Source organism: Gastrolobium bilobum, unplaced genomic scaffold (genome assembly GCF_033153095.1).
Source record: "Gastrolobium bilobum isolate Gb01-03AN ecotype WA unplaced genomic scaffold, APGP_CSIRO_Gbil_v1 utg75354, whole genome shotgun sequence".
Taxonomy (NCBI): Eukaryota; Viridiplantae; Streptophyta; class Magnoliopsida; order Fabales; family Fabaceae; genus Gastrolobium; species Gastrolobium bilobum.
The window spans coordinates 9,857-30,594 of record NW_026898516.1 but is presented as its reverse complement, the minus strand read 5'-3'; the positions used below and the strand labels follow the sequence as shown (position 1 = coordinate 30,594).

Sequence of the window (20,738 nt, the reverse complement as noted above, 5' to 3'; positions counted from 1 at the left end):
GATTATATTTACAAAAAATTTGTTTATAAACTTTTTCAAACTAAACTCTTTAAAGTACATAGTTTTTTTTAATAAGAGTTTGTAAATAAAAAATTTATAAATATAATTATATATTAAATTTGTAAATATAACTCTAATTGAGTGACTAGTATAAATTAAGGCATATCCTAAGAATCACGGGGAGGCGAAGGGCATGGTTGGCTGTATAATGCTGCAATAGAAAATGGTATGCAAAAGATGACTCCTCAGTTGAGGAGTGAGGTATTTACAAGAGAGAAAATTTCCGCCAGCGAAGAATCTTTGAAATTAACCGTTTTGTTATTTGAACCCCATTCTGTGCATGGGAGTGAGGAATCAGGTGAGGGATCGGTCAATGGAAATGGGGACCTATTGTGGTTAGGAAACATTTATCCCCTTTTAAAGATGGATGTACTGACCCACCATATTGGACACTTCAGGACAGAATTGTGTGATAATTTCAACATCGGGGGATTAATGCTACTCCTATACCTCAAAACATATAACCACTGGCTTCACAATCAATAACGAAGATGTACAACATTTTTTATTACATAAATTTAACTCATGAACAATAACATTGATGCTTTCCCTGAAACTAGTATAGGACACATACAATCAAAAACATAGGGAGGCCACTACTATTGATGCATTAAATGAGCCTAAACAACAAACACATAATAAATGAGTCAGACACCACGTCTCAATTCAAAATCTTAAAATATTAAGTTTAAGGATCATTTAACTTATATATGTTATGTTTACCTCTGTTGAGATATATAAAACCATTAATGTAGCCTCACCTAACAGCTTAAGCTTTTGGGTTGAATTGGTTCTTTACATGGTATCAGAGCCTCGTGTCCTGGGTTCGATCCTCGTCGCCCCCCACTTTCTTTTAAGTGGAATTTCTTTCTTCGCACAGGGTTGAATTGGTTCTTTAGAGGCTCGTTCCTTTCGAATGTGTTATTTTGTACCACTCACGCTTGAATTCTCAACATGATACATCTTGAGTTGTTTCCTTTCTCACTCTTTATTTTCTTTTCTCTGTTAGATCCCTTAATCTCGAGAATTTTCTCCCCTTTTAGAGCTTAGCTCTAACAAAATATTGTAAGAATGACATAATAGAACATACAATCAAATTTTATTTTAAGTGGTAGGTTATATAGATAATTTCATAACTCTTAACTGGTTTATGAACACAATTATTTATACCTGAGGATTGTTTTGAAATTTATGTATAAGAAAACTTATAATCGCATTCATTTTAGTAGTTCAGCAAAAAGGCTTTGCACACATAATCATCCCGGAAACTTTACCAGATAATGTCTTAAAAACAGAATAATCTGTGTATTTCTAGCCAAATCCTATTTTGCATTCACTTCATGCGCTATGAAATTCTGCCACATCCTGTGTGGTAAGGCCATTAAGTGCATACGAGAAGAGTGTATGGTTGAACCATACTATCTAGTTATATGAGTAATGAAAGAATCCATTTCCATACGAGAAACTCCATCTTCATCCATGGACCTATGGATGGCTTTTTTAAGATCCTCTGCTCTCTCTCGCATGTCATCACCTTCCTTTGTTTCCATCAACCTTCTAATGGAATTCTCAATAACTGATGCAGTCACCAACTCATCTCTCTTAGCCCAATCCTTCACAACCAAACCAACCTTCAGAACTTGTGTTATCAAAACACTGTTTCTTGGCTGGTCAGAGTGCATAGGCCATGTGGCTATTGGAACCCCCATGGTTATGCTCTCTATGCATGAGTTCCATCCACAGTGACTCATAAACCCTCCTGTTGAAGGGTGGCTTAGAATTTCCAATTGGGGTGCCCAATCTCTCACAACTAACCCGAATCCTTCCATTCTCTCTTCAAACCCTTTTGGAAGCTTATGTCTTCTCACTTCATCTTCATTGAAAATGTCTCCTTTATCAGCATCTCTTAGTACCCAGATGAACTTTTGCTGGCTTTGTTCCAATCCTATTGCAATCTGTTCGATTTGTTCCTCTGTCAATGCTGTTGTTGTCCCAAAGGATGCATATATAACTGAATTTTGCTCTTGTTTATCAAGCCACTCCATGCATAAATGCCTTCCGTTTATGTTTTTCTTCTCAATAACTAAAGGGTTGAAGGGCCCCAACGCCCAATGCTTCCCGGTATCAAGGATGTGTTCTAACAACTCAATGTAAGGACTTTCAATTGCCCTCGATGTGTTGTAGATGTTGCCAGCACTGGATTTTTCGAATTGAAGTTGTTCTTCAATAAAATCTAAGAATTGGGTTGTAAAGCATCCTTCCAAAGAAGGAACTTCTAGGATATGTGAGCTTTCAATTTGAGGCCTTCCCATTTCCTCCCAATAAACAGAGAAGGTGGTAAAGGCAGAGATGCTGTGAAAAGTGTAATTCTCTGCATTTGTTATATTTTTGACATCTTGTACCACTGATGCTATTAAAGAGTCATGGATAACTACGACCCTTCTAGCTATAGATGAAAGGGATTGCATAAGTTTTGCTACGGGCTCACGCAGATGTGAAGAAGCCTTGAAGGAAGGAAGCAAATGAGATGGGAATTTGGTTTCTGCATTGGGGTTTGGAGGAGGGGAAACAAAGGGAGGAACCTCAAAATCATGGAAATGGATGTTTGAAATGGATTTTGGGTCCCAACCTTGGACTCGAACTGTGGCCTGGCGGTTATGTGTGGTTGTGCCAACATAATGAACAGGTAAATTATGTGACAAGATTAGGCGTGACAAGTGCAGAAGCTGGTTGAGATGGCCTTGTGCTGGGAAAGGTATCACAACCACCACCACTTGGGTTTGAAGAAAGTTGTTGCTGCTATGGCTTTTTCTATTGCTTTGCTCATCGGAAGCCATTGGCGAACTTTAGTAGCTGGAATAAGTTATTAGATCGGTAAGTAGGTTGCACAATGCTTAGGTAGCTAAGTATGTTGGTTATTTATAAAATCAGATGTTAGTTTTTCCTTTTAATTTAATGTCTTGGTTGTAACGTAATAAATATTTTCTGGTGACATATTCAAAACACTTCCTTTTATGCATATAGCCAAGCAACTAGGTTTATCTGATATCTACATTAAGTTGGGAGATTTGATTTGGTTTATGTAAAATTAATCATGTTATAACTTCAGGGATGAATTTACCTCACACCATTTGGACTATGTGCTTCGTTGATTTTTGATTTTTATATTTCACATACGCATACATTGAAGTTGAGATATGACATAAAACATAATGGACTGGTTGAGTTTGCCTATAGTATTTCTGGCTGAAGTTGCAGTATCGGAAAAATTGATACCCAATCGCTTTAGGCACTATCAATCTTTATTTGTTTAGTGCTTGTCTGGATTAATTTATTGTTTGACATGGTAAGAGGTCCACGAGTTCGATCTTCGTTATTCTCACAAAGTCATGATGCTTCAAATTCAAAAAATTCTTCCCAGAGGAAATTTATTAAAAAAATATAATATAAAAATCATTAATTGACCCTTTACTTACCAACTTATTGCATAGATGAAATACTTGTTTATCACGTTCTTTGGCATAAAATATTTTCTCATTATCATTATTTTGAGGATGGATGGGGTATATATTTTCTCATTGTTTATCATTGTGAGCAAAAATAGGTGACAAACACAAAGTAGAAATGTCACATCTAATGTGGTATTGTTAGATGATGTTGGGAAAACTCGGTTCCCTCAAGCTCAGCTCAGGAGCCTTTGTGCGGAAGTCAATCAACAAGATCCTGATCTCGGATCTCGGCAATACCTCAGTCTGAACTTCACCAGGTCAGGCAGCGCAGTGGAACAATCAAAAACGAAAAAATCAAAATAGGAGAGAGAGAGAAGAAGAACACAACCAGTTTTAACGTAGGAAAACCTTCTCCAATGAAGAAGTAAAAACCCACGGGACCTAGTCCAGATCAGAAATCCACTATGAAAATAATGGTTACAACGAATCAAATACACCAATGTGGTGGTTAACTCAACCTCTCCAACAATGGTGATAATCAAACTACCCTAGAGATGTTTCACTCAAACTCTCTCTAGAGATCTCTCAAATGCAAAGCATAAAGCTTTACTCAAACAATCCAATAATTCTCTCAAATTTGTTCTCTCAAAAATATGACCTCTCAAATCTAACCTAGCCTCCACCCACAACAATGAGTATATATAGAGGAGGTGGAAATTAGGGTTAGGGTTTTTAGGAAACCCCTCAAATGGGCTTGGGCTTAGCATTGAAGGAGGAAGCCCAACAAATCTCCCCCTCCGACTTCAATGCGTCGGCCTCATCATCAATCCGGCTCCTTCACAGCAGTCTTCAAATTTTCTTGCTGGAACCGGCTTCGTCATCATGTCGGACCAATTTTGGTCAGTGTGCACCTTGACGAGTTCGAGCTCACCACCTTCCACCACATCCCGGATCCAGTGATACCTCACATCAATATGCTTAGTGCGGGAGTGATAGGTTGAATTTTTCGCAAGATGGATTGCGCTTTGATTGTCACAACCCAGCTCGTACTTGTCTTGATCATGGCCGAGTTCCATGAGGAACTTCTTCATCCACAGCATCTCTTTGCTTGCCTCAGTAGCGGCAATGTACTCAGCCTCAGTTATAGATAGTGCAACACATTTCTGAAGTCTTGATTGCCAAGAGACAGCTCCTCCGGCAAATCTCATCAAATATTCTGTAGTCGACTTCCTCGAGTCGGCGTCTCCCCCTAAATCAGAATCCGAGTAGCCTTGCAACTCGGCTTTGCCTTCTCCAAATCGGAGACATAAGTCGGTCGTACCTCGAAGGTACTTGAAGATCCACTTCACTGCTTCCCAGTGCTCTTTGCCGGGGTTTGACAAATACCGGCTTACCATTCCAACAGCATACGCCAAGTCGGGTCTAGTGCAAACCATTGCATACATCAAACTTCCGACGGCGGATTGGTAAGGGACCTTCATCATCTCATCTTTGTCATCATCAGATCTCGGACATTGCTTTTGGTTCAGCTTTATGTGTCCGGCTAGGGGGGTGCTCACTGTTTTGGCTTTGTCCATGCTGAATCTCTTCAGAATCTTCTCAATATATTTCTCTTGACTCAGCCACAGTAGCTTCTTCTGTCTATCTCGGATAATCTTTATTCCGAGAATCTGCTTTGCAGGGCCGAGGTCCTTCATTGCGAAGGACGAGCTTAATGCCTTTTTCAGGGCGGCTATCCTCGATTTATATTTCCCTACAATAAGCATGTCGTCAACATATAACAACAAAATCAGAAAATCTTCGGCCTCATACCTCTTCATAAATACGCAGTGGTCGGCTTCAGTCTTCTCAAACTTATGATCAGTCATGAATGATTCAAATTTCTTGTGCCACTGTCGAGGTGCTTGCTTCAAGCCATAGAGGCTCTTCTTCAACCGACATACCAAGTCTTCTTGGTCTGGAGCTTGGAATCCTTCAGGTTGCTCCATATATATTTCTTCTTCTAAGTCACCGTGAAGAAATGTCGTCTTCACGTCCATTTGTTCTACCTCGAGGTCCATTGAAGCTGCCATGGCTAACACAGTTCGGACCGAGGTCATTTTCACCACAGGAGAAAAAATCTCCTCAAAGTCTACTCCTTTCTTCTGATTGCAGCCTTTCACTACAATTCGGGCTTTGTATCTTGGCTTTTCCCGTTCTCTTCATTCTTAATCTTGTATACCCATTTATTCTTCAAAGCTCGTCTTCCTTTTGGCAACTCAGTCAGCTCATAAGTCTGATTCTCGTGCAGAGACTTCATCTTGTCTTGCATTGCCTTTTTCCATTCTTCTTTCTCTGAGCTCGTTACAGCCTCATCATAACTCTGAGGCTCACCGTCTTCAGCAACAACGGTGTATTCATCGGATGGGTATCTTGTAGAGGGTCTTCTTTCTCGAGTTGGATATCTCGGCTGTTCTTCAGCTTGAGAACCCGGTTCATCAATTTCATCCCGGATCTCATCTTCAACTCGGACCTTAGTGTCTTGGTCATCTTCAGCTTGTTGCTGGTCATCAATTTCTTCATTCTCTTAATTTTCTCCCCCTGCTTTAGCTCGGACAGGAGGGATGGGTTCTTCACGTCTGACAGTCACCTGGGCTTTGGGCTTCGAGATGTCATTAATGTTCTCATGCTCATGAAAGATCACATCTCGGCTTCTCACGATCATCTTATTGATTGGATCCCAAAGTCGGAACCCGAACTCACATCTCGGCGAACCAAGATAAATGCATTCTTTGGTCTTTGCATCAAGTTTGGCCCTTTCATCTTTAGGGATATGCACGAAAGCTCGGCATCCAAACACTTTCAGTTGATTGTAGGCCACTTTCCGACCTGTCCAGACTTCTTCTGGAATTTCTCCTTCAAGTGGCCGTGATGGTGAGAGGTTGATTAAATCAACAGCTGTTTTGACGGCTTCTCCCCAGAATGATTTCGGCAATCCGGCATTGGATAACATGCTTCCGACCTTTTCTTCAATAGTTCTGTTCATCCGCTCAGCCAGTCCATTCAGCTGAGGTGTCTTGGGGGGCGTCTTCTCTAGTCGAATCTCGGCCGCTCTGCAGTATGCATCAAATGGGCCGCAATACTCACCACCATTATCAGATCGGACCACCTTCAATTTCTTGCCAGTCTCCCTTTCAACCATCGCATGGAATTCTTTAAATGATTGGAGTACCTGGTCTTTAGTTTTCAACAAATATACCCACACTTTGCGGGAATAGTCATCAATAAATGAAACAAAGTACTGAGCTCCTCCAAGGGATCTTTCCGACATGGAGCAGACATCAGTATGGACGAGGTCAAGAATATACCTGCGTCGTCTAGGTTGATCCGGTCTCACAAAAGAAACTCGGTGCTGCTTTCCAGCTAGGCAGTGCGTGCAACGCTCCAACGCTTGGCCTTTCAACCCGGTCAATAATCCTTTCTTGTTCAGGATCTGGAGCCCTTTCACGCTCATGTGGCCGAGGCGCTTGTGCCATAGTTCCAAGCTAGGTTCATCTCGGACAGAATTGGCTTCTCTGCCATTGATCTTTCCTTGCATCACGTACAAAGAGCCTTCCTTCTTACCTCGGGCCACGACCAAGTTTCCCTTGGCCAGCTTCTATCTCACACTACCGAAGTAGTTCACTAACCCGGCATCATCAAGTTTGCCTACCGAGATTAGGTTCAAACGCATGTCAGGAACATGCCTTAAATCTTTCAACACAAGTCGGCATCCGACATCTGTGGTCAGAGTTACATCACCGACACCAACAATCTTGCTGGTCACTTGATTTCCCATCTTCACGACTCCAAAATCACCACCTCGATAAGAGGAGAAAAAACCTTTGTGTGGAGTAACGTGGAAGGAGGCACCGGAGTCAACAATCCAGGTGCAGTCATCATATGCAACATTCAAATAATTATCCTCACCAAGGAGGAATATATCGGCATCAAGGTTGGCAGCCACCGCAGTGGTGCTCTTGTCTTCCCTCTTCTTGGGAATAATCTGATCTGGCTTCACAGAGCCGTTCTTCTCATCATTCTGCAGGGTCCAGCAGTCTGGCTTCTTATGGCATGTCTTTCACAGTAAAAGCACTTCAACTCATATTTCGGCTTTGACCGACCTCTGGACTTGTCTCGTCTGTCACAACCTCTACCTCGGCTTTTGCTTCTACCGCGGGAGTCAGATTTCCCTTTGTTCTCAGCAACGTTGGCCTCAGACGTACTCGAAATACCTCGTTCTCTTCTCCTGGATTCTTCGCCCAGGAGGCTGTCTGTCACGACATCAATCTTCAATTTTCCATCTGGAGTCGAGTTATTCAGGGTCACCACCAGAGTATCCCAGCTTTCTGGCAACGAGCTCAACAGCAGCAATGCCTGCAGTTCTTCATCAATTTTCATATCAGCCTTTGACAGCTGATTCACAATACCTTTGTATGTGTTCAGGTGTTCAATCATGCTCATATCGTCCTTGTATTCAAGCTTAACAAGTCGGCGAACCAGGTGTGCTTTGTTCCTGGGAGTCTTCTTCTGAATCATGGACTCTAATTTCGTCCACAACTCATACGCGTTCGTGAATTCGGACACGTGCTCAAAGAGGCTTTTATCAATATATTTCCTAATCGTGGCTACCGCCTTCCGACTCAGGATCTCCCACTCCTTATCTGTCTTGCCTGCCGGTCTCTCATCAAGGATAATGGGCTCATGCAAATCTTTGACGTAGAGATGATCTTCCATCATCGGTCTCCAATATGTGAAATTATCTGCGGTCAACTTGAACATATCTCCATCATGAGTTATGCCACTGGTCTCCATCTCGTCTCCCTCAGAACCCGTCGAACTCGAGCTCTGATACCACTGTTGGGAAAACTCGGTTCCCTCAAGCTCAGCTCAGGGGCCTTTGTGCGGAAGTCAATCAACAAGATCCTGATCTCGGATCTCGGCAATACCTCAGTCTGAACTTCACCAGGTCAGGCAGCGCAGTGGAACAATCAAAAACGAAAAAATCAAAATAGGAGAGAGAGAGAAGAAGAACACAACCAGTTTTAACGTAGGAAAACCTTCTCCAATGAAGAAGTAAAAACCCACGGGACCTAGTCCAGATCAGAAATCCACTATGAAAATAATGGTTACAACGAATCAAATACACCAATGTGGTGGTTAACTCAACCTCTCCAACAATGGTGATAATCAAACTACCCTAGAGATGTTTCACTCAAACTCTCTCTAGAGATCTCTCAAATGCAAAGCATAAAGCTTTACTCAAACAATCCAATAATTCTCTCAAATTTGTTCTCTCAAAAATATGACCTCTCAAATCTAACCTAGCCTCCACCCACAACAATGAGTATATATAGAGGAGGTGGAAATTAGGGTTAGGGTTTTTAGGAAACCCCTCAAATGGGCTTGGGCTTAGCATTGAAGGAGGAAGCCCAACAAATCTCCCCCTCCGACTTCAATGCGTCGGCCTCATCATCAATCCGGCTCCTTCACAGCAGTCTTTAAATTTTCTTGCTGGAACCGGCTTCGTCATCATGTCGGACCAATTTTGGTCAGTGTGCACCTTGACGAGTTCGAGCTCACCACCTTCCACCACATCCCGGATCCAGTGATACCTCACATCAATATGCTTAGTGCGGGAGTGATAGGTTGAATTTTTCGCAAGATGGATTGCGCTTTGATTGTCACAACCCAGCTCGTACTTGTCTTGATCATGGCCGAGTTCCATGAGGAACTTCTTCATCCACAGCATCTCTTTGCTTGCCTCAGTAGCGGCAATGTACTCAGCCTCAGTTATAGATAGTGCAACACATTTCTGAAGTCTTGATTGCCAAGAGACAGCTCCTCCGGCAAATCTCATCAAATATTTTGTAGTCGACTTCCTCGAGTCGGCGTCTCCCCCTGAATCAGAATCCGAGTAGCCTTGCAACTCGACTTTGCCTTCTCCAAATCGGAGACATAAGTCGGTCGTACCTCGAAGGTACTTGAAGATCCACTTCACTGCTTCCCAGTGCTCTTTGTCGGGGTTTGACAAATACCGGCTTACCATTCCAACAGCATACGCCAAGTCGGGTCTAGTGCAAACCATTGCATACATCAAGCTTCCGACGGCGGATTGGTAAGGGACCTTCATCATCTCATCTTTGTCATCATCAGATCTCGGACATTGCTTTTGGTTCAGCTTTATGTGTCCGGCTAGGGGGGTGCTCACTGTTTTGGCTTTGTCCATGCTGAATCTCTTCAGAATCTTCTCAATATATTTCTCTTGACTCAGCCACAGTAGCTTCTTCTGTCTATCTCAGATAATCTTTATTCTGAGAATCTGCTTTGCAGGGCCGAGGTCCTTCATTGCGAAGGACGAGCTTAATGCCTTTTTCAGGGCGGCTATCCTCGATTTATCTTTCCCTACAATAAGCATGTCGTCAACATATAACAACAAAATCAGAAAATCTTCGGCCTCATACCTCTTCATAAATACGCAGTGGTCGGCTTCAGTCTTCTCAAACTTATGATCAGTCATGAATGATTCAAATTTCTTGTACCACTGTCGAGGTGCTTGCTTCAAGCCATAGAGGCTCTTCTTCAACCGACATACCAAGTCTTCTTGGTCTGGAGCTTGGAATCCTCCAGGTTGCTCCATATATATTTCTTCTTCTAAGTCACCGTGAAGAAATGCCGTCTTCACGTCCATTTGTTCTACCTCGAGGTCCATTGAAGCCGCCATGGCTAACACAGTTCGGACCGAGGTCATTTTCACCACAGGAGAAAAAATCTCCTCAAAGTCTACTCCTTTCTTCTGATTGCAGCCTTTCACTACAATTCGGGCTTTGTATCTTGGCTTTTGCCCGTTCTCTTCATTCTTAATCTTGCAGACCCATTTATTCTTCAAAGCTCGTCTTCCTTTTGGCAACTCAGTCAGCTCAAAAGTCTGATTCTCGTGAAGAGACTTCATCTCGTCTTGCATTGCCTTTTTCCATTCTTCTTTCTCTGAGCTCGTTACAGCCTCATCATAACTCTGAGGCTCACCGTCTTCAGCAACAACGGTGTATTCATCGGATGGGTATCTTGTAGAGGGTCTTCTTTCTCGAGTTGGATATCTCGGCTGTTCTTCAGCTTGAGAACCCGGTTCATCAATTTCATCCCGGATCTCATCTTCAACTCGGACCTCAGTGTCTTGGTCATCTTCAGCTTGTTGCTGGTCATCAATTTCTTCATTCTCTTGATTTTCTCCCCCTGCTTCAGCTCGGACAGGAGGGATGGGTTCTTCACGTCTGACAGTCACCCGGGCTTTGGGCTTCGAGATGTCATAAATGTTCTCATGCTCATGAAAGATCACATCTCGGCTTCTCACGATCTTCTTATTGATTGGATCCCAAAGTCGGAACCCGAACTCACATCTCGGCGAACCAAGATAAATGCATTCTTTGGTCTTTGCATCAAATTTGGCCCTTTCATCTTTAGGGATATGCACGAAAGCTCGGCATCCAAACACTTTCAGTTGATTGTAGGCCGCTTTCCGACCTGTCCAGACTTCTTCTGGAATTTCTCCTTCAAGTGGCCGTGATGGTGAGAGGTTGATTAAATCAACAGCTGTTTTGACGGCTTCTCCCCAGAATGATTTCGGCAATCCGGCATTGGATAACATGCTTCCGACCTTTTCTTCAATAGTTCTGTTCATCCGCTCAGCCAGTCCATTCAGCTGAGGTGTCTTGGGGGGCGTCTTCTCTAGTCGAATCTCGGCCGCTCTGCAGTATGCATCAAATGGGCCGCAATACTCACCACCATTATCAGATCGGACCACCTTCAATTTCTTGCCAGTCTCCCTTTCAACCATCGCATGGAATTCTTTAAATGATTGGAGTACCTGGTCTTTAGTTTTCAACAAATATACCCACACTTTGCGGGAATGGTCATCAATAAATGAAACAAAGTACTGAGCTCCTCCAAGGGATCTTTCCGACATGGTGCAGACATCAGTATGGACGAGGTCAAGAATATACATGCGTCGTCTAGGTTGATCCGGTCTCACAAAAGAAACCCGGTGCTGCTTTCCAGCCAGGCAGTGCGTGCAACGATCCAACGCTTGGCCTTTCAACCCGGTCAATAATCCTTTCTTGTTCAGGATCTGGAGCCCTTTCTCGCTCATGTGGCCGAGGCGCTTGTGCCATAGTTCCAAGCTAGGTTCATCTCAGACAGAATTGGCTTCTCCGCCATTGATCTTTCCTTGCATCACGTACAAGGAGCCTTCCTTCTTACCTCGGGCCACGACCAAGTTTCCCTTGGCCAGCTTCCTTCTCACACTACCGAAGTAGTTCACTAACCCGGCATCATCAAGTTTGCCTACCGAGATTAGGTTCAAACGCATGTCAGGAACATGCCTTACATCTTTCAACACAAGTCGGCATCCGACATCTGTGGTCAGAGTTACATCACCGACACCAACAATCTTGCTGGTCACTTGATTTCCCATCTTCACGACTCCAAAATCACCACCTCGATAAGAGGAGAAAAAACCTTTGTGTGGAGTAACGTGGAAGGAGGCACCAGAGTCAACAATCCAGGTGCAGTCATCATATGCAACATTCAAATAATTATCCTCACCAAGGAGGAATATATCGGCATCAGGGTTGGCAGCCACCGCAGTGGTGCTCTTGTCTTCCCTCTTCTTGGGAATAATCTGATCCGGCTTCACAGAGCCGTTCTTCTCATCATTCTGCAGGGTCCAGCAGTCTGGCTTCTTATGGCCTGTCTTTCCACAGTAAAAGCACTTCAACTCATATTTCGGCTTTGACCGACCTCTGGACTTGTCTCGTCTGTCACAACCTCTACCTCGGCTTTTGCTTCTACCGCGGGAGTCGGATTTCCCTTTGTTCTCAGCAACGTTGGCCTCAGACGTACTCGAAATACCTCGTTCTCTTCTCCTGGATTCTTCGCCCAGGAGGCTGTCTGTCACGACATCCATCTTCAATTTTCCATCTGGAGTCGAGTTATTCAGGGTCACCACCAGAGTATCCCAGCTTTCTGGCAGCGAGCTCAACAGCAGCAATGCCTGCAGTTCTTCATCAATTTCCATATCAGCCTTTGACAGCTGATTCACAATACCTTTGTATGTGTTCAGGTGTTCAATCATGCTCATACCGTCCTTGTATTCAAGCTTAACAAGTCGGCGAACCAGGTGTGCTTTGTTCCTGGGAGTCTTTTTCTGAATCATGGACTCTAATTTCGTCCACAACTCATACGCGTTCGTGAATTCGGACACGTGCTCAAAGAGGCTTTTATCAATATATTTCCTGATCGTGGCTACCGCCTTCCGACTCAGGATCTCCCACTCCTTATCTGTCTTGCCTGCCGGTCTCTCATCAAGGATAATGGGCTCATGCAAATCTTTGCAGTAGAGATGATCTTCCATCATCGGTCTCCAATATGTGAAATTATCTGCGGTCAACTTGAACATATCTCCATCATGAGTTATGCCACCGGTCTCCATCTCGTCTCCCTCAGAACCCGTCGAACTCGAGCTCTGATACCACTGTTGGGAAAACTCGGTTCCCTCAAGCTCAGCTCAGGGGCCTTTGTGCGGAAGTCAATCAACAAGATCCTGATCTCGGATCTCGGCAATACCTCAGCCTGAACTTCACCAGGTCAGGCAACGCAGTGGAACAATCAAAAACGAAAAAATCAAAATAGGAGAGAGAGAGAAGAACACAACCAGTTTTAACGTGGGAAAACCTTCTCCAATGATGAAGTAAAAACCCACGGGACCTAGTCTAGATCAGAAATCCACTATGAAAATAATGGTTACAACGAATCAAATACACCAATGTGGTGGTTAACTCAACCTCTCCAACAATGGTGATAATCAAACTACCCTAGAGATGTTTCACTCAAACTCTCTCTAGAGATCTCTCAAATGCAAAGCATAAAGCTTTACTCAAACAATCAAATAATTCTCTCAAATTTGTTCTCTCAAAAATATGACCTCTCAAATCTAACCTAGCCTCCACCCACAACAATGAGTATCTATAGAGGAGGTGGAAATTAGGGTTAGGGTTTTTAGGAAATCCCTCAAATGGGCTTGGGCTTAGCATTGAAGGAGGAAGCCCAACAGATGGATGGGAAAATGGATAAAATAAAATATAGATTTACAAAATTTTAATCAATTTATCCGGTAATATTTCGTCCAAACAAATAAATTTTTTTCAACTTTACCAGCAAACTCACTTTCTCACAATTTTCTCAATAATTTTATTTACCTGATAAATAAAAAAAATATTATCTACCAAACGCTCCATAAATTCTTTAATGCCTTGGATTTAGCGAATGGCATTGGTATAAAATTTCCCTTGCCGTTTTCGCCTCTTTCCAAACAGAGAAATCCAAAAAATAAAATAAATAAAAAACTTTTTAACCTCACCTTTTTGTTTTCATTGGCAAAACGAATATATAAAAAACATAGCACTATTGCAGCCAGCAATGTTGGGCATCGCCATGTGATGTATCTCGTCTTATTTGTTGGACTTGCCAAATGTGACTATAGTGCTATAGCCATTTTTTTTATTTTTTTTATTTTTTTATTTTTTTGTAATAAAGCTATAGCCATTTTTATAATGAACGGAGAAGTGACAAGATAAATCAAAAAAAATTTGTCCTATTTCCCTGGCTTTTTTTGTCCTGCTAAATTTTTGTCTTATGCTAGAGATAATTATTGTGAGGTTGATTATTTTTAAAAAAAAGAAAGAAAAAAAATAAAAAATCGATGGATCAGCTGCAAAATCAAAATTTGTGCAGTAATAAGACAAATAAAGTCCTACTTTTAAATCTGTAAGTTGTAACAGGCAACTGATTGCATAATGTTTTACAAAATCACTTATACTATATGGATTTAACTCACATTTATGTTGTTTTTACTATTCATTTATAATTGATCACACCTTATTTTCTGTGTATATATACTTTAGTTTTGGTACATATCCTAAATGCAAAATGATGATTTTATAAAGATGTGTAATTAGCATTTTACTTTACAAATTTTTTATCCAAATGTGAAATTTCAAATTTTTTAACTTTTAATGTAACGCAGTCTGGTACTTACTGTACTTTGAGATCCGTAAACAGCTTCCTCGGAGGTTTGCCATTTGTTCCATAAAAAACACCTCTGAAGATTTCCAAAGGATTTTCCTAGTCAAGAATAACTTATTGAATAACTTTTTTAAAATTTTATTATATTTTTAAATAAATAATCCAAATTTAGTACATCTCTGAAATAATTAGTGCATGGTGCTCATCAAGTATCAGTAAGGAATTGTCCTCAATTGTTTTTCAGTCTGACATTAATGTGATGTTTGGTTCATTCAAACCTTTATGAAAGACATGGGTACGGGAAGCAAATAATGTGGTATAATCATTAGGAAACATGTGTTTGCAAATACCTGAAATTATCATAAACAACATACTAAGACCAATTAATTGGTTCGACAATACAATTGTATCAAATAACAATCCAAATATTTATGGCAAACGCACCGTAGTACTAATATATAGCAAAAAATTCTCAAGTTCAAAGCATATGTAGAAAGTATTTTCAGACTTGAACAGTCAGTCCCGTCACTTGTATTGCCACGTTTAGTCCCGTAGTATTGTTGACAGCATTGTTGTTAAAATCTCGAGTTATCACTACGATTTTACATTTTTACAATTTTTTTTCATCAAAACAATTTTACTAATATTTCAAACGCTTTTACGTTTTTACAATTTTTTTACATTACGATTTTATATTTTACGATTTTTAATCCCCTTTCGATTTTACTTAAGATCTATATTTTAACAACATTGGTTGACAGGACTTCTTTCCATGTTAGCAATCCGGACCACTGTCATGCCATGTGGCAATATTTGGTCGAGTCGTGTCAACAATTGTGACAGCACTCCCCCTGATGCCATGTAATCGCGTCACGTTATGTGACGGCACCACCACGTCAGACGCGTCAATTGTATTGATGGCAGTCATCCTATATTCCCACACCACCTGATCCTCCCTTTACATTTCCATTTCTTGGATCCTCTCTCTAAAATTTTTTCCCTCTCTCTACATTTTCCCTGTTCTTTCTCTCTATAATCCTCTCCTCCTCTCTCTAAAAAACCTGCCTCTCTTCTCCGCCTCCCTGCAGCTGCCTAGGTACGCCCATAGTTAGTAATTTTTATTTATTTATTTTAATTGTCTTTTAAATTTTTTTATTTAATGTAGTTATTAGTTATGACATTATTTGATAGGAATAAAAACCCTATTGTAGAATGTAATAAAAATCCTAAAGTAAAGTTTCTTTTAATAAATTCCTAGTATACAATGTATTTTTAATTAAATAGTAGTAATTATACCGTAAGACAGAAATTATATTATATAAAGTAATAATTAAATTAGTAAATAGTAAAAATTGTAGTTAATAAATAATTAATGTTTTAATCAAATGTTAGATATAAATTAGGGTACCTTAGGATAAAAAGTACTTAGTTAGGTAATTAATTCGTGATGCAATACTTAAATAAAAATTTTAATTAGTGTTTTAAGTAAATAAAAATTATAATTAAAGAAAACCTATGATAGAAAATATATTAAGAAAATAATGAAGTAGTAATTAAATAATAATGTGACAATTATAATTAGTATATAATTATTATTTTAATTATATATTAACCCTAGGATAGAAAACCATTTACTAAAAAAAATAATTAGTAATGAAATTATTACTTAGTAATTATAATTAGTGTTTAGGCTAAATAATGAATATAATTTATGAAAGTTTTTTTTATAGGTAAACTGAATTGTAATATTTAATATATATATATATATATATATATATATATATATATATATATATAGAGGAGGGATATTCTCACTACCAAAATTTTCCACTACCAATCTATTCACCATTAAATTAATATTTTATCTTTCTTCAAAAACTTTTTAGCATTCTCTCTCTTTGATCTAATGGTGATTAGATAGGTAGTAAGTTGGTAATGAAAAATTTTGGTAGTGAGAATATCCTCCCTCATATAATAATAATAATAAATAAAATATAAAATATCTTAGATATTTAGATAAAATTTCTTGGATATTTATAAACGTAATGATTAAGATTTCTTAGATATTTATAAAAGTAATGATTAGATTCCTTAGATTTTTATAAACGTAATGATTAAGATTCCTTAGATATTTATAAAAGTAATGATTAGATTCCTTAGATTTTTATCAAAAGTAATGATTACATTCCTTTTAGAAAATCTATATAAACCCCCCTTTTAGAAACTTAAGAAGAAGGAGAGAGAGAGAGAGAAGGAGAGAAAGAGAGAGAGAGAGAGAGAGAGAAAAAGAAAAGGGGAATGTAATATTAGGAGTAAGCAACTCATTCTCTCTTTTATTTTTAAAGTTGTTTTTAGATATTTTAGAAAGCTATGTTGGTTCTGTTTTTTATCTATGTTATGTTGAAAGTTGGTATTTTAAAGTTATTACTTTTAAAGTTGTGAAGATGTCGTTACTATGACAAAATTATTTTATGAATTCTTTCTACTCTTTTAATTTATTTTCTATATTTGGCTTTGTGAATTTGATGAATTTACTTTTATTAGATATGAGAAAGATCTTGAATCAAGTTTGTAGAAATTAAAGAATTTCTTTGGTACCAAATGAATACTAATGGAATATGTAATTTTTTATTGAATGATTCTGATGTGACTGACTCACAAGGGGATCAGAATGGTTATAGGGCAAGGGACGTCTTATCATTGCTTGAGCTCTGCCATACAGAATCCACAGAATTTGGGCGTTCCAGAATTGAGCATTAGTCATTTCAATTAAAGATTACATGTTCCTATATATGTATCTAGAACCCATAAAGTTTGGGTAGAACCCACAAAATTTTGGGTATGGCTGAATGAAGAACCCACAAAGGTCTGGGCTTATATTTATTGTTTATGATATTATTTTCTTATTATAAATTTTATTCTGCGAGAATGATATTTTCCACTAAAGTAGCTGGATTGGTTATAGTTCGAAAACCTCAATATTACTGAGATTTATCTCACGTGTGTTTGTTTTATGTTAACCTTTCCAGAGTAAACAGGTCAGTACGTGTAGCATTGGAGTAGGGTAAAAAACACTATGGTTAAAGACTTTGAAGACTATACGGAGCTCAGTGGAGCAATTAATAGAAAATAAAAATATTTTTCTTCAGTTTAGGTTATGATGTATTTCTTATGTAATAGTGAACTTGATTTCTATATAATTATATTTTAAGGATATTTTGTCATATGTCTTATTTCATATCTTAGAATTTCATTATAATTCTCGTTCTCTTATTTAAAATAAGATTTAAGAATTAATGTGATATTCTCTATCTTAGTCTGTTGTAGAGGATGTTACATTAATTATGAAACTTTGAATTAGTATAGAAATGATTAAACGTTAATTATAATGGGTTCGCTTTTTCTGCAGATAAGCTATCTACAGTAAGCCCAATACGACGTCATTTTGGGGCGGAAATCATGGTATTTTTTGTAATTTTAATTTATTTCAGGGTTATGATAGTCTTTATATTTATAATTTTTTAAGATTTCAATACCAAAACGACGTCGTTTTGGGAATAAATGTAGATAAGTTATCTGCATTAACTGCAGAAACATTTTTCCCAATTATAATTTAGGCCTTATGAGAGAAAATTATGAAGTAGTAATTAAATAATAATGTGACAATTATAATTAGTATATAATTATTGTAACATCTCGGGCGCTAACGAGGGCGGGGAGTGATCGTCGGTGCGAGAGGGCATGGACAAGGAGCAGCTCCTAGCAGGCTTCCAGCGACGGGGGTATATGAATGAATCGAATCAACACCCGAAAGAGAGGGATTCCAGAGACTGTGCTGGTATGGGACGGTACAGTTGCGAATAGCTTATAAAAATTAATTGGTACTACCTATACTAACAAGATGCATATACTTTTCGATATCCCGGAACGGAAGAACTCCATAGTTAAGCGTGCTTGACTTGGGACAATTCTGGGATGAGTGACATCTTGGAAATTTTCCCGGGAAGTGTGCGAGTAAGGATAAAGCACACTGAAAAGTCTTGTGTTAGTGTGCGGGGACAGTCGTTGATCCTTGCAAGTTGCCAGGCATTACAATCATTATTTTAATTAACTATTAACCCTAGTATAGAAAACCATTTACTAAAAAAATTAATTAGTAATGAAATAATTACTTAGTAATTGTAATTAGTGTTTAGGCTAAATAATGAATATAATTACCTAATCCTTCCACATCCAGGATGTCTTCATTCAGATAATCACGATTAACAGCCTCATAGTGAGGAATGGCATTCCAAAATGGTGTCACATTTGCAGATACACACATAATAGGGTATACGCGATAATGTGGTAACTAATAAAAAATTAAAAATTATTAACACAACTCACTAGACTTGCATACCTGATGGTGGTGGAACAACTGCGATATTGGACATAAGGATACTAGACTCGCATACCACGGGATTATAATGATGTTCATCACCTGCATTGCTATCATTCTGATCATAGTCATTTGCCAACAAAGTATCTTCATCTTCGTCTACTTCTTCCATGTTAGGTTCAACATCTACCATATAGGCGCTTTCTTCTCCATGTGCAATGGTTGATTGTGTGGGCTGCGGAACAGACAACAATACATACTGTGACTGACTATTAAGATCCAGCCCACGAATCGGTATTAATAGATCCTCTGGTGTCTCAATATCGACGTATAACTCAAGAAATTGAGACATATTGTTTTCGACAAATGTTGTAAGGAAAACAACTACATCCTCATCATCAGATATTTCAATACCTGCATATTTGCGGTTTCCACACGAGACTCTACCCGTAACTGAAGATATTACCTGATTTTGTTACAGCATCAACTTCTGACGAATCTTCCTATACAGATCCACAACCGACATGCCTCAGATAATATACATTGCTCTTTTTTCCCTTCAAAACTTAAACCACTTGCACTATACTTTTACTACTATTATAGTATACGAATGTACAAAATTGATCCATTGCAATAATATTTTTATGCAAATAAAATACAAATTAAGATGTGAACTTAGAATAAGAAAATAATGACTACCAACACAGAGTAAAAAAGTACAGATGAACACAAGTTGTTCTAAAGAATGCAATGGACGACTAAGGGGGTATATATATACAAAATGTGGGTTTCGTATGTCTGATAGAAAAATTCATATGTGTGTTTACTGTTTTACCACCACGCTTGTCAGTATAATTATTCTCCTTTTTATTCACGGGTTGCTCTCCTTTTTATTCAGGGGTGAAACTATTTGGGATTCCATGTGGTACTTTACTTTACTTCTTCTTCGCGTGAGAACCAATTTCAGATTCTTTGCGTACTTACTTTCGCTTTTATTTGTTCTCTTGTTTGTGTACCGTCACTTTATGGTTTTGGGTCCCGTCAGTGTGGTTGCCAAGAATGGCTTCAAGTACTGTCAATAATTGTGACACAATATGCAACCTAAGTGCCGTCACAATTGTTGCCATGACTCAACCAAAAATTACCACGTGGCATGACACTGGTCCAGATTGCTGACGTGGAAAGAAGTCCCGTCAACATTAGTGACAGGACTGAACGTGGTAATAAAAGTGACGGGACTGACTGCTCTAGTCTGGAAATACTTTCCACATGTGCTTAAAACAAGAGAATTTTTTGCTATATATTAGCATTACGATGCTTTTGCCAAATATTTATATTAAAAGAAAAAATGATCATAGTATATATTTAAAAATATTTGTCTCGAGAATTAGGAAGAAGGTCATCATGATTATCGTATTTATCGTGGTCTTCATTAATTGGATCATTAGGTGAGCTCTGGGGTGAGTTGTTTCAGACTTTCAGTGTTCTGAAAAAGAGCATAGTGTAGGAAATGACGTCGGATCCCACAATGCCCTTTACAAATCTTCCAAGATCATCTTCAGAGATGATGACGGGTGGGTTTATGATATTTTCGACCCATTCATCAATGGTGGGTCAATCCGTCCCGTCCCATTTTTGGCGGGTTGGACTATTTTTCCATCTATGGTCTCCTTCCTTTCTTTTAGTTCCATCTGTTCTTCTCCTGTCTGTTGAAGCTCACTTTTAGTCCGCTAATTTTCATTGGATAGAGTGCT

The 20,738-nt window shown here is 39.2% G+C and overlaps 1 protein-coding gene across 1 annotated transcript; it reads right to left on the bottom strand.

Moving 5' to 3' along the window:
* Positions 1–1,478: 1,478 nt before the first annotated feature.
* Positions 1,479–2,898, bottom strand: LOC133317008 (zeatin O-glucosyltransferase-like). The gene has a single exon (XM_061518801.1). It carries the CDS (start codon positions 2,895–2,897, stop codon positions 1,479–1,481), a length of 1,419 nt encoding a protein of 472 aa, XP_061374785.1. The 5' UTR covers position 2,898.
* Positions 2,899–20,738: the final 17,840 nt, after the last annotated feature.